At 34.2% G+C, this 13968-nt stretch overlaps 2 protein-coding genes across 2 annotated transcripts; one reads left to right on the plus strand and one right to left on the minus strand.

The window, feature by feature from the left end:
- The first annotated feature begins 2872 nt into the window (after nt 1–2872).
- On the plus strand, nt 2873–6750 carry PSY1R (Leucine-rich receptor-like protein kinase family protein). The gene has a single exon (XM_078991234.1). The coding sequence runs from the start codon at nt 3261–3263 to the stop codon at nt 6435–6437; it is 3177 nt and encodes a 1058-aa protein (XP_078847360.1). The 5' UTR covers nt 2873–3260; the 3' UTR covers nt 6438–6750.
- Nucleotides 6751–9572: 2822 nt separating this feature from the next.
- On the minus strand, nt 9573–13200 carry PDS3 (phytoene desaturase 3). The gene is made up of 12 exons (XM_078991235.1): nt 12990–13200; nt 12117–12402; nt 11899–12031; nt 11710–11798; nt 11576–11633; nt 11320–11475; nt 11083–11231; nt 10868–10987; nt 10545–10758; nt 10353–10455; nt 9840–10284; nt 9573–9766 (listed from the first exon to the last, which is right to left on the minus strand). The coding sequence occupies exons 2-12, from the start codon at nt 12336–12338 to the stop codon at nt 9710–9712; spliced, it is 1746 nt and encodes a 581-aa protein (XP_078847361.1). The 5' UTR covers nt 12339–12402; nt 12990–13200; the 3' UTR covers nt 9573–9709.
- Between the last annotated feature and the right edge of the window lie 768 nt (nt 13201–13968).

Raw genomic sequence — 13968 nt, forward strand, 5'->3', positions numbered from 1 at the left:
TACAAGTTTGCCACCGTGTCTTTTTATGTTCAGATTAAATGAGTGACTGAGAATGATTCCCTCATTCTCAATTTTTTTTATTTTCTCAAATTAAACTCACCTCTCTCTCTCTCTCTCTCTCTATATATATATATATATATATATATATATATATATATATATATATATATATATATATATATATATATATATAGAGAGAGAGAGAGAGAGAGAGAGGTGAGTTTAATTTGAGAAAATAAAAAAAATTGAGTATATGTATATATATATATATATATATATATATATATATATATATATATATATATATATATATATATATATATATATATATATATATATATATATATATACACCCCTAAATTGTTTTTGATCAAATTACCAATTATAATTACTTGTGATGTTAAGATACTCTTGACACACACAAACCTTCATCTTGACCAACTAATATAAAGTCTTAAATTATTATCATTGGGAAGATAGTTGTCACTAATAAACAAGTCTCACCAAACCCCTCATATTTTAGATTTCCTATCTTCGTTCACCAAAACTGTTTGTTGAGCACGACATGGTCAACTCTGATGATCTATAGGTATACACATATTCTGACTATTGTGTATATTTGTTTTCTTTTTCATATTGAGCTAGTGTGTATGATCTTTATATATATGCACATAGCTATTCATTGTTAATTTACCATATTCCCCAATAATACATCACATAAGATATAACCATAGCACTTGTCCATTAAACAATACCCAAGTCCACAATTTAGCTTTTTCTATTGATACTTTTTAAATACTTGAGGGGTTGGAATTTTGTTATTTCATAGGTTTGACTTGTAGATATAATAACCCATTTTACATCGAGGTATAGGGTTCTATTCAACTTGGTTGAAAGGTCTAGAACGAGTTTTTATTTATTTTATAGTCATATGATTGTTTTAATATATATGTTGATTGGTCATTTAGAAAAGTCACTTGATCAACATATAGGTTACCATGTTATCCATAGTCAAACACTCAAAACTGCTACAGATAAGAAAACTTTGTAATTGAATAAACTCGACATAAATATTTAATCAAGAACTTTGTAAATTTAAAAAATATAAGCATAAATACAAGGTGGAAAATGGAAATAAGTAATTATTCATGACTTCTTACTTTAGTTGACGGATTTCTGTAGTCGTCAAACTTAAAGGTGGCCTGTTTTAGTGTTTTCTAGAGGGGGTCCTTCCTGTTTTGTCTTTTTGAAATTCTGGTCTAAATTCGTGGGTAGAATTGTAATATAAAAGTTATATAATTTTGTAAAAATAAAAGTCAGAGACAAATTTCAGGTACCATGATGACAACAACAACAGCCAGTGTCATTTATTTATTTATTTATTTAGAGTTGCGTAACACAGGGGCATCAAAACAACATTTGACTTTCTGAATTTCGTATAACTTGCAAAACCTGATGGATGCAGGAAGCAACAGTTATTTTTATTTAATTTTTTATTGTTTATATTTTATGTGTCTATATAGCCTCAGTCAACTGTATTTATTATAAATATTTAAGGTAAATCACCCTAAAAATACATCGACACCATTTAAAGGATCATGTGCATGTCCCAATACACTGCATATACACAGGAGAAGCCTCCTCCGTTCATTAAAGTCTAACAAAAATCTTAATCCGCATTTGGAAGTTTAGTATATCAAAATAACCATACTTTTTATATTTATCACAAAAACACTATCTATTTAAGCAAAAGTAGTTTGCAAATTTGCAAGTACTATTTCTCTTGCCAAAAAAAAACTTGTTTTTTACAGAAAGATCACGAATTTTTGAATATTTTTGCAAATATTTGGTGTGTTTTATACATTCTTTTGGAAAATTTTCAATACTTTTGCGAGTTTTACATATTTTATGCAAGGTAGAAAAAATCATAAAGTTGACTAACAAGAATATTTATTGGAAATGTTTAAACGACAAGGTGTAACAAAAATTAGTCAAGGTAAATCAAACCATCACTGTGTTAACTCGTCTCATGGTGTAGCAATATTTTGGTCATGACAAGATTTAATTATGGAACTTATCTGTGAAATTTCGCACCTCAATTCTCATCATGGAGACAATTTTCTCTACTTTTTAACTCCCATATGTAAAAAAAAAAAAAAAAAATGTCTTTGATGGATTTTAGCTTGCAACTTATTTTGTTTATATATTTATGAAATATTTTATCTAACCGGAGTTCGCAAAAAAACATACTAAAATCACCAAAAGAGCACGAGTTTTGTCAAAAAGAAAAATATTTTTTTGCATGTCAGCGAAAATAGTCTCGTAGATGTAAACTTTCAAATACGATCATTTTAATTAATAGTTTTTATTTATTTTACTTATAGCGAAAAGCATGCTAAATGAAGTCACGCTTTTCATTTAACAAAAGTTAAAAAAAATGCCTTTCATGTAATATAATTAATTCTTTCTAATAATGATCAAATATTAAAATATTTTAGATTTCTAGTAAAGAAAGTTGCGAAAACTAATCAAGTGTTCTCTACCTCTAGCCTAAAACTCTATAAAATTGTGAAACCAAAAGTTTTTATATGATGCATTATCACCATACCTTTATTTTTTTTGTAATTGTCAATGGAGGAATAAGTATCGATTTGAAAACTAAATTAAAAAACATATAAAGAGAGTATCTTTTTATCTCCACTTGGATTTTTTTAGGTCATTCTTTCTATACGAGTCCTGATTGGGTAATAATGCTTTCTTTATTTTTATTTATTTTCCATTTTCCATTTTCCATTTCCATTTTCCATTTATTTATTTCAAGTCTTCCCCACCCCACCAGCACTTAAAAACAAACAAACGTTTGTGAATTGTGAGTATAATGGTTTGATTTGATAACCCAATAACAAATTACACATCCAAACAGAAAAACCCACCACCAACACCATCATCATTATCACCATCGCCACCACCACCACCACCAAACAGCCGCCCCCATTCCCAACAATTCATTATTCAAAAAAAAAAAAAAAAAAGTAAACGCTTCCATGATCACGATCATAAACCAAACGATTAAACTCACTCACACCCTTGATGCCTTCTTTCCCCTTTTTTAATATTGCTCCTCGTCAACATCCACTTGTCTCCTCCTTCATCAATGGATCATCATCATCATCATCATCATTCACTCATCTTCAACAATCTCTCCTATTCTTCCTAATCCCTCCTCCCATTTCTTCTTCTTCTTCTTCACTGCAGCAATCATGCTGCCGAAACCAAAACCAAAACCCCTTTTCTTCTTCTTCTTCTTCCATCTGGGTTTTCTTCGATTGTTGATTATACTTGTGTTTCCGATACTACTTACAGATGCCGCTTGTTCCAGCTCTGATCGTGATTCGCTACTGTCATTCGCCGCCAACTTTCCCACCCTCAATTGGACTGCCGCCGTCGATTGCTGTTCATGGGATGGGATTGATTGCGATGATACAGGGGATCGGGTGGTGGAGTTGTCGTTACCTGATAGAGGTCTTCGTGGTGTAATTCCTTCTTCTCTTCAAACCATCAACACACTCTCTCTCCTAAACCTGTCGTGTAATTTCCTATCTGGTCCCCTCCCCGATGGACTTTTCTCCTCTATGAACAACCTCCGCACCATTGACGTGAGCTACAATAGGCTTTCTGGACAGTTACCGGACATCTTGCCGCCTACAATCCAATCGCTGAATTTCTCCGGTAATCGTTTTAATGGCACGATTCAAGCTGCGTTTTTCCAATCGACTCCAAGCTTGATTGCTCTCAATGTCAGCAACAATAGCTTCACTGGCGTCATTCCTGCTTCTATATGCGACAAGTCACCGGGATTAGTGATTCTCGATTTCGCTTTGAACGACTTCACCGGAATTATCCCGTCAGGGTTTGGTGCCTGTTCTAACCTCCAGTTTTTGAGTATGGGTTTTAACAATCTCACAGGACAGATTCCAATAGATATCAACGGCGCTCGATCGCTGCAAGTCTTATCCTTACCCGGAAATTCTCTTACGGGAGAGATTGATGAAGGCATTACCAATCTCACCAACCTCAAGAGTCTTACCTTGTTTGGTAATTCGTTATCCGGCGACATCCCTCGCAATATCGGAAAGCTTTCATTCCTGGAAAGATTGGAACTTCACATTAATCGTCTCAATGGCACTCTCCCTCCATCATTGATGAATTGCACAAAGCTCAAACTGCTAAATTTGAGGGTCAACTTCTTAGTTGGCATCCTTTCGGATTTTGATTTCTCCAATTTTAGTCAACTCACCATAATTGACCTCGGTGAAAATCAATTCAACGGGGTTCTACCAAAAACCCTTTTCACCTGCAAATCACTTACCGCAATTCGACTGGCCAACAATAGGCTGGAAGGAGAACTGTTGGATGATGTTCTCCAATTACCATCGTTATCCTTCCTCTCGCTTCCAAACAACACCCTGAAGAACATCTCAAACGCATTCAATATTCTGAAACAGCACCAGAAGCTCACCACTCTGATTCTCTCCAAGAACTTCTTCTACGAAACCCTACCCGACGGAGAAATGTCCGGGTTTTTAAAACTTAAGATCATGGGGCTAGGTGGTTGCAAATTGTTTGGTCAAATTCCGACATGGCTGAGTTCGTTACAGAAACTCCAGGTAATCGACCTCTCTCAAAATAACATCAATGGAACAATCCCCGGCTGGCTGGAAACCCTACCAAATCTTTTTTATCTCGATTTATCTAACAATTCTCTTTCTGGAACCTTCCCTATTGAGCTTACTAGACTCCCAGCACTTGGCTCACAACAAGTGCTCGACCATGTAAACAGTAGTTACTTAGAACTCCCTGTATTCGTCCAACCCCAAAACGCTTCCTATTTACAATACAACCAGCTCGCCACCCTCCCACCGGCCTTATACCTAGCAAGCAACCACCTCATCGGCGGCATCCCAGTTCAGGTCGGTCACCTCCAGTCAATTCACACCCTTGACCTCAGTCGAAACAATTTCTCAGGCACAATTCCAAGTTCAATCTCAAATCTAACAAACTTGGAAAAGCTCGACCTCTCTTACAATCTCCTATCTGGTGAGATCCCTTCTTCACTTAAAAACCTCAACTTTCTATCTTCTTTCAATGTCGCAAACAACAGTCTTCAAGGTCCTATCCCTACCGGAGGCCAATTCGGGACCTTTATGAGCCCAAGCTACGTTAACAATCCAGGGTTATGCGGCCCTCCCATCGACACCCTTTGTGGGAACCAAAATCGATCAAACACAACAGATTCTTCACGCAGAAAAGGCCCCAACAAGAAAATGATAGTCGGACTAATTTTAGGCATCTGTTTTGGAGTCGGCATCACTTTAACTTGTCTCGCATTATTCATACTATCCAAAAGACGGATCCTCCCAAGAGGTGACCCGGAGGTTTTCCACATGGACATGACCTCCTTCAATTCCACGTCAGCAGTTGAAGTCCCTAAAGACACAAGCGGAGTCATTCTGTTCCCAAACAACATGACTCCAGACACCAAAAACCTAACAATTTCAGACATCTTAAAAGCAACTGATAACTTCAGTCAAGCTAACATAATCGGGTGTGGTGGATTCGGTTTAGTCTACAAAGCAACTTTACCAAATGGAACAAAACTAGCAGTCAAGAAACTCTCAGGCGACATGGGTTTAATCGCTAGAGAATTCAAAGCAGAAGTCGAAGCATTATCAACAGCTCAACACAAGAACCTCGTATCCTTACAAGGTTACTGTGTACACGATGGATGCCAGCTGTTAATATATTCCTACATGGAAAACGGAAGCTTAGATTTCTGGCTACACGAAAAGACAGATGGAGCTTCTAGACTCGATTGGCCAACAAGATTGAAAATCTTGCAAGGCGCAAGCTGTGGACTTTCTTACATGCATCAAGTATGTGAACCACATATTGTGCATCGTGACATAAAGTCAAGCAACATTCTTTTAGATGAACAATTCGAAGCATATGTTGCAGATTTCGGATTATCTAGACTAATTCATCCCTACAACACACATGTCACAACCGAATTGGTGGGTACCCTGGGGTATATTCCACCTGAATATAGCCAGTCATGGATAGCCACTTTAAGAGGAGACATATATAGTTTTGGGGTTGTGATGCTTGAGCTACTCACCGGAAAAAGACCCATGGAGATTTTCCGGCCAAAAGCTTCAAGAGAATTGGTGGTTTGGGTGAATCAGTTGAGAAGAGAAGGGAAACAAGATGAAGTGTTTGATACCCTTTTGAAAGGTAAAGGGTTTGAAGAAGAGATGTTGCAGGTTCTTGATGTTGCATGCATGTGTGTGAATGTCAACCCTTTGAAAAGGCCAAGTATTAATGAAGTTGTTGATTGGCTTCATAATGTTGAGTTCAATAATCAGATACCAAAGCCTTGAAGAAATTTGGAGTTTTTCATTGTGTTGTCAATGTCACTGTAATTAGTTGTCTTGCTTTTTTTTCCTTTTTTTTTCACCTTTTTACCTCATGGCAATGCATTTATGTATAAAGAGAAACATCTCAACCTCATACAATTTTCAACTTTTTTAGCAGTGTCAACTTTGTTCTGACACTTGCTATCAGAGCTAATTGTATATGTATGATACTAGCGTCATCTTCATAGCCATAGGCTTTAACTCTGGTTATGTTTAGACACTTTTTTGTATGATCACATGTAATGTTTGATTATATATGTATACTTTTGGATGACTATAGGGTGTTACAGTTGCACTATTATGTTCAATTTCATACTATATCAAGTAAAGATTGCTTCAAATTTATGTAACTAAGTTTGTACAATAAGAAAAGAAAGAAAATATCCCAAATTTCATCATAAGTTTTGGTACATTACTATTTATTCCAGCACTTATTAAATCAGCTGATGAGAGTGCTTTACATAATATAAGTAAGTAACAATAATTTATTTTCCACATGAACACACACATATAGATACATACGTACATACACACAAGATGTTATCTTTCAACCTTACGATAGCTAGAGTCCTTCATGTCGGCCATGTCCGCCGTTTCCGGTCACTGTCAAAACCTCAAATTTTCCTCCGATCAAATGCCCAAAAAACTCAAATGGAAGCGCTCCATTTGTGTCAAAAAAGAGATAAAAAGGGCAAATAAAGAGAGGTCAACATGAACAAGACGAAACCAGGAAATCAGAAGATGTAGTGAGAGAACTGAGAAAGGGTTTTTTTTGTAGTCATAATACCAACAGTCTTTCCTTCCAATTCCAACTGTTGGTGCTAAAAAGGACGGGATTAGCACTTAATTTACCATATGCCAACGAAAAAAGAGACGTGGGAAAAAGGGGTTTGAGACATTGAGACATTGAGACATTGAGATTTGAGAGAGATTTTTAAGGATTATATGCATAGGACATCTGTTTGATAAGAACTAATCATCGCCCTGAATATACCAACAAAGCAACATGGTGGCGCAACGACGAAGGATGTAAATACGAGCGCGTTGTTTCTTCACCAAAGTAGCACACTTTCTTGTGATTCCATTACCTTTTCTTTTTGTTTCCATTTTTTGAGTGTTTTCGAAAGAAGATTTGGGGAAAAAAAAGCCACACAGAAGTGAAGCTGGACCCTGAGATGTAAAGTGTACGAGGGAAAGATGTATTTATAGATGGGTTATCATCGAAAACCGTTGGCTGATTTGCATGGAAAAGAGATGAGGAGTTTAAGTTCAGCATTGATTGTTTTTTGTTTTTTATGTTAAACAGGGAAGAAAACAAGGCGAAAGGGGGGTGAATCAGCGAATGCATTCATGCGGGCTTAATAGTTTAATCACTTTATTCAGACGCCGTGAAAGAGAGAAGAGATTGGAAGCTGTGATGGGTTGTACTGTACAAGTGAAATGAGAGAGATGTGGGGTTTTTGAGTAAAGTGGAAGGAAGTGAAATGGGAAGGATGTTGTGATGGAATTTGGGATGCGTAGTGGGAACATGGTGTCGGCTTATTTGCCTTCACAAGTTATTACTTTATATCTATTTCCATTTCCAAGGCCATCTGTCATCACAAACACAATCTTTGGATTGGTGAAACTAAAATCCCACAAAATGTTGCTACTAAAAGTAAAACACATACATTTTTTCTCTTATTTCCACTACATAAAAAAAGTTTGAAAGAAAATCCATAGTCCCACAAGCATATCCATCTAAAGTTTATTTAGCACCATGAAGAGTAAACTTAAATGAACCTCCATATCTTTCATATGGTGGTGGTTCCCCACACACATATGTTCCATCTATAGGGGTTCATTTAGCATCATCATTCACAAAAAGACGTGGGTTGGAGGGTGGTTAATTATAGTGTAAGAGTTTTTTTTTTTTTTTTTTTTTTCCTTTAATTGTAGTTTCTGAAGCTCATTGTTAACCAATTAGTTTTAGTATTTTAACAAACGCTTAAGCACCTATGTAATTAGATAATAGATTGTGGTTTAGTAGGAACCATAGGATATAACCTTTTGTGGTTTGGGATATCGGTGTTTATTGAAGAACTTTTTAAATGGTTTTTTGTATATAATAATGAATTACCTTATTCAAACTTGTTAAGTTTGTTTGTTTTATAATTTTTTCACTTTTTCTTATTTTTTCAGGAAAAAATAGATTCCAAGTTCGGACAATCTATTTTTTAATTCTCAAATGGCTACAACTAGATCATCTTGGTGGTAGTTATTATTTTTCTTTTAATTTATAAAAAGATTTAAATAAATTATAATAATATAATTGAAGTATGAACTCTAATATGACTTAAAACAATACAAAATAAAGATTTAGGTAAACCTAAATAAAAATATAAATTTTCTAATAGATAATGTAAATAAAATATAGATGTTAAACTAATAAATCATTGTTATTTCGGTTATTACAATCAAGTATTGTTTAGTACATATTAAATAGGTTTTGTTTTTTTGTATAATAAAACTTGTTTATAATATATAGTTGTTGTTAATAAATTAGTAGATATATTACTCAATGTGCTTAAACTTACAATATATATAATGCAACTAATAATACTTGTCGCTAGTATCCAATTATACATAGCTGTAATGTTTAACTTTAGTTTTAACTCAACTGAATAGAATAAAGGAAATTTGATTCTACTGGATTTTAAAAGATCCTCTAAAATTTTGACATGTAAACAATGAGATTTGCCTATTTGGTAAATCCAATTTTGACTTTTCAACACATTAGTCCTTCTGTCATAACTTCCAAAACCAAATCTTTTCTCAATATATAATCTTTACCACTTATCATCAAATACATTACTTTTTTCAAATATCCAAAAAAGACAACTGTATTTAAAAGGTCAAAACAAACACAACCCCATGCATTATGCAACTCTCAAGTATTGTTCAAATTCAATGAATCAAGAATCCATTGACAATCACCTAAACCTTACTCTTTAAGCATTCAACCTTACTTCCTATTATCACCAAAATCCCACACTTTTTCTCTATTTCACAAGCAATTAGACTTCTGTTACTTGATTAATCAATTGAATTAACACTGTATAAAGTAGAAAATAAAATTTATCATCTAAGCACATAACAATAATATGCATTTCTTCTTTTACAAATACAAGAAAAATCATGTAAACAAGTTTCACTTTGGAATCTTGAATTCCTATAAATGTTTTTTTTTTTTAATGTTAGACAAGGCTTGCCTCAGCAACCACTTCACCACGTGTAGCAAGCATCTCATAATCCTACAAAACATAATTGAGAAATCATTAAGTTTATAAAAAACAAGCTACTTTTATATATAGAATTGAAACTTACTTGTAAAATAGCTTGAGCACAAAATTTTCCAGATAAAACTGCTCCCTCCATTGAAGCCAAATACTTTTGTTTAGTATAATCACCAGATAAATAAAATCCTTGAATTGGAGATCTTTGTAGGGGTCGACATGGTTCACAATCTGGAACAGTTTTATAAACAGACCTTGGTGTTTTAACAACTTTATATTTCAAGATTTTTGCTTTACTTTGATCAGCTGCAATTTCATCAGGAAAAAGCCTTGAAAGTTCACTCATTGTTGCATCAATAATATCAGTGTCACTTCTTGAAATCCATTCCTCAGCTGGAGCAAAAACCAACTCCAACATTGACTTATTCGGATCATAATATTCCTTACATGTCACTGACATGTCAGCATACACACTCAGCAGAGGTGACCTACTGAAAAGTAAGTGATCATATGTGTTTTTCAGCTTTCTGTCAAACCTGAAAAATAGTTTCCAATTTTCATTACACAAACAGGTTATAACCAAAAGTCAAAGTCAAAAACTAACCATATATGAACGTTTATAACTGGAACACCGACTAACTTCTCCAATTTTTTGAAATATGGAATTGGTTTCCATTCTTCGGGTAAAAGAAGCTTGAGAATGTCAACTGTTTGATGCAAAATAATTAAATATAAGTGGACCCCACATTCGATCAAATACATATTATAAAGTGAAATATTTGGAAACGTATAATACCAGGGGTAGCGAAAACATAAGCATCAGCTTCTAGAACATTCCCATCACTCAATAGAAAGTTCCGGACAGTTCCATCTTTGTTTAACTCAATTTTTTTTATTCGTGAGTTGACTCTGACTTGGCCACCGAGTGACTCGATGTGGTCAACAATTGGCTTGCAAAGTCTTTCTGGTGGGCTCCCATCTAAAAATGCCATCTTGGAACCATGCTTTTCCTGTTGATTAATAATAATTAAAAAAAAAAAAAAAAAAAAAAAAGATTATTTTTTGTTTGAACTTTTAAATTACGTAATTGGTAAAGGTTTAAGATGATAATGAGTTTACCTGAAGAAAACGGTTTAGAGCAATGAGAATACATTGCATTGAAAGTTCATCTGGATTTATAAAGTTTAATGCTTTTGACATTGCAATAAACACTTCAGTAGTAACTCGATCTGGTATGCCCTAGAAAAAAAAAATCTTTCCATAAAAAAGCCTAATCTAAGGTTTAAGAACCTTAGATGTACAAAAAAAAAAAAATTACTTAAATATTTACATACTTGCTTTCTCATCCAGTCCTGAACACTAAGACCATCTTGGGCCTCAACATAAGCCTGTCCACCTAACATTGCAGGCAACAGCCCAATTGCAAACTTCACTTTCTCAGGCCACGTCAGCATTTCATTGTTCCTCAATATAGCAAAAATTCCTGAAATACCATATGTACAATTACATCTTTTAGGATCACGAAAAAAACAAAATTTGGCATTTGACTAAAATAAACACATCAAACTTACCATTCAATGGTGCAGGTAAAACATCTGGGAAGTCAAACCTACTAAATTCTCCAGGCTTATTTGGCATTGCAAATATCATAGAATGCTCCTTCCACTGTAATCTATCATTAATTCCTAGCTCTCCAAATAGATTTTGTACATTTGGGTAAGCTCCAACTTCAAGAAAATGAAGAACAAGAAAGTCACTGTGTATTAGGTATATAGTTACATATGTACAAAAATTGCTTCAAGGGTAATAAGAAAGGTTGAAACTTACAGAATATGTGTAAACCTGTTTCATACCAATCTCCATCATCATCTTTCCAAGCTGCCACCTATGTGGGAAGAAATATCAGATATGAAACATGAATTTGAGAAGAAAATGAAAATAAAGATGGGAACTTTATAGACCTTTCCACCAAGAACATCTCTTGCTTCTAGTAAAATTGGTTTGTGGCCTGCATCAGCTAAATACTTAGCAGTTGATAAACCAGCTAAACCTGTATATGCATAATGTGAAAAAGTTAGTTGGATAACAAATTACATGTTAGTAGAGATAATCATTTATAAATACATAATCTTTAGTATAAATTATATTACCTGCACCAGCAATTACAATCTTCAATGGCTTAGATGGGCGTGGGGATGTTCTGAAGGTTGAAGACAAGTAAGCAGCTTCCAAGAAATTAGATGTGTTATCAAGATCTGGTCTTGGATAATCAACACAAACTACCTATTATTGGATTATTAGAGATACATTTGTTGAGTAACTTGATGCTATGAAGAATAATGAAATTCATGTTGTTGAATAAAGGTACCTTTAGAGGGGAGGCATTCTTCTTTGATCTTGGTGTATAAGAACGAACACTTGGGAATTGCAATCTGTTACCCATAGCATCACAGCATCCAAATGACAAAACATCCTTTTGCCCTGAAGTAATCTTGAAACAATCTCTTGAAGTGATTTGTGTGCTTGAAAGATTCATTACTATACACTTTCCAGTTGAGTTAATGGCAGAGACATTTCCAAACAGAGACATATCACCTCACCAAGCACCCAATTTGGGTTCACCACAACAAGCTTTTAGGTCAACAGTAAAAGCCCTGTCATTATAAAACTTGTAAGCATCCTCAGCTTCATTTAGATAAGTATGCAGACAGGTTCTACTCTTTCGTTACTCCTTCTGATGAACTAAATAAGTATTGAAAAAGTTGAGAAAGAAGAAAAGGAATTCGGAATATTCACTTTCACTTTCAGTATCCCTACCTTTTGAATATCAATTAAGCTTCTTTCACTTCTTGAATTGAAAATAATCGTTTTTTAATAAAACTTAATAATCGGATCAGAAAGTAGAATAGGTATTACGAAAGAACTCGGTTTTAAAATACTAAAAAGGATAATGATAATTATATAATTCTGATAGCTGCAACTTTGACTTTGAAATTCGATGGATAATCAACTAATAGAGGACGAAAGGAGTGATAAAACTGCTCACCGACTTCTGATTATACAGTTTAGTTACAAAATTCGCAAACAATGGAACAAGAGATAATCCCCCTAAAATTTATGCCAACCACATACATAATTTATTACATCCTTTTAATTTGAACTAAAACACAGTAAGATTAAACGAATTTTTGGTGATGAAAACATGACAGAAGAAATGAAGATGAGCAATGAGCTACTTTACCTTTTGTTATAACCGAATGGATGTTATGGTGGGTGGGAGACTTGAGGTACAATCTGACTGTGTGGGCAAGCAGACGTGATGATTGAGACGAGAGTTGGAGGTGCTTCAATGGAAGAGAAGAAGATGGAAAGAGAGAGAATGGGGGATAAAAATAGGCGTTCAATTTTGGGATTGTTTTTGGCTTCTTTCGTTGTTGGAACTTCGTCAGCCATGGTTAGGAATATACCGTCTACAGCTTAACTGCAACGGATGTTTTAAAAACAATTTCTATGATAACAATAAATAGTAAATTACATGAATGGTCCCTAGAGTTTATGACAGTCAGTGCGTTTAGTCTATAATTATTTTCTTAACTCGGATCATTTGATTTTGTTACATCGTTTGGTTTCTACCGTGGGCGTGTTCGGCACAGAGCGTTTGGGAGCTTCTAGCTTCTAGCATTCGACAAAATGTTTCGTTTAAAACAAAAAGTCTTATTTGACACTACAAGCTTCTAGCGTTTAGTTTAATCAAAACGCTCCAAATCCAAAAGCTACTTCATGTAGAGTTTAACAAAACGCTACAAGCTACAAGCTACCCGTTACCTGCTACAAGTTACCCGCTAGGGGTGAGCAAAAACCGAACCGCAAACCAAAAAAACCGAAAAAACTGCATAAACCGAAACCGAAATGAAAACCGATGGTGCGGTTTTTAGTTTTTCAAAAACCGAAAATACTGGTGCGGTGCGGTTTCTAGTCTCGCAAAAACCGCAAAAAACCGCACCGCATATATATATATATATATATATATATATATATATATATATATATATATATATATATATATATATATATATATATATATATATATAAGTGTTGATATTTGTAAAAACAAGAACTTATGACAATTAAAATTTCTATAAATGTAAATATCTATCTAATCTATCGGATGATGATTGTATATTTTTAACCATACATTTAGTGGTATTTACAATAACAAA

Source organism: Lactuca saligna, chromosome 4 (assembly GCF_052625555.1).
Source record: "Lactuca saligna cultivar CGN05327 chromosome 4, ASM5262555v1, whole genome shotgun sequence".
NCBI classification, from domain to species: Eukaryota; Viridiplantae; Streptophyta; class Magnoliopsida; order Asterales; family Asteraceae; genus Lactuca; species Lactuca saligna.

Coding starts and splice junctions, on each gene's coding strand:
- PSY1R (XM_078991234.1), top strand. CDS start 3,261: ATGCTGCCGAAACCAAAACCAAAACCCCTTTTCTTCTTCTTCTTCTTC.
- PDS3 (XM_078991235.1), bottom strand. CDS start 12,338: ATGTCTCTGTTTGGAAATGTCTCTGCCATTAACTCAACTGGAAAGTGT. Junction 11,799..11,898: donor GATTGTAATTGCTGGTGCAG/GTAATATAATTT, acceptor ATGCATATACAG/GTTTAGCTGGTTTATCAACT. Junction 11,476..11,575: donor AACAGGTTTACACATATTCT/GTAAGTTTCAAC, acceptor ATTTTCTTGAAG/TTGGAGCTTACCCAAATGTA.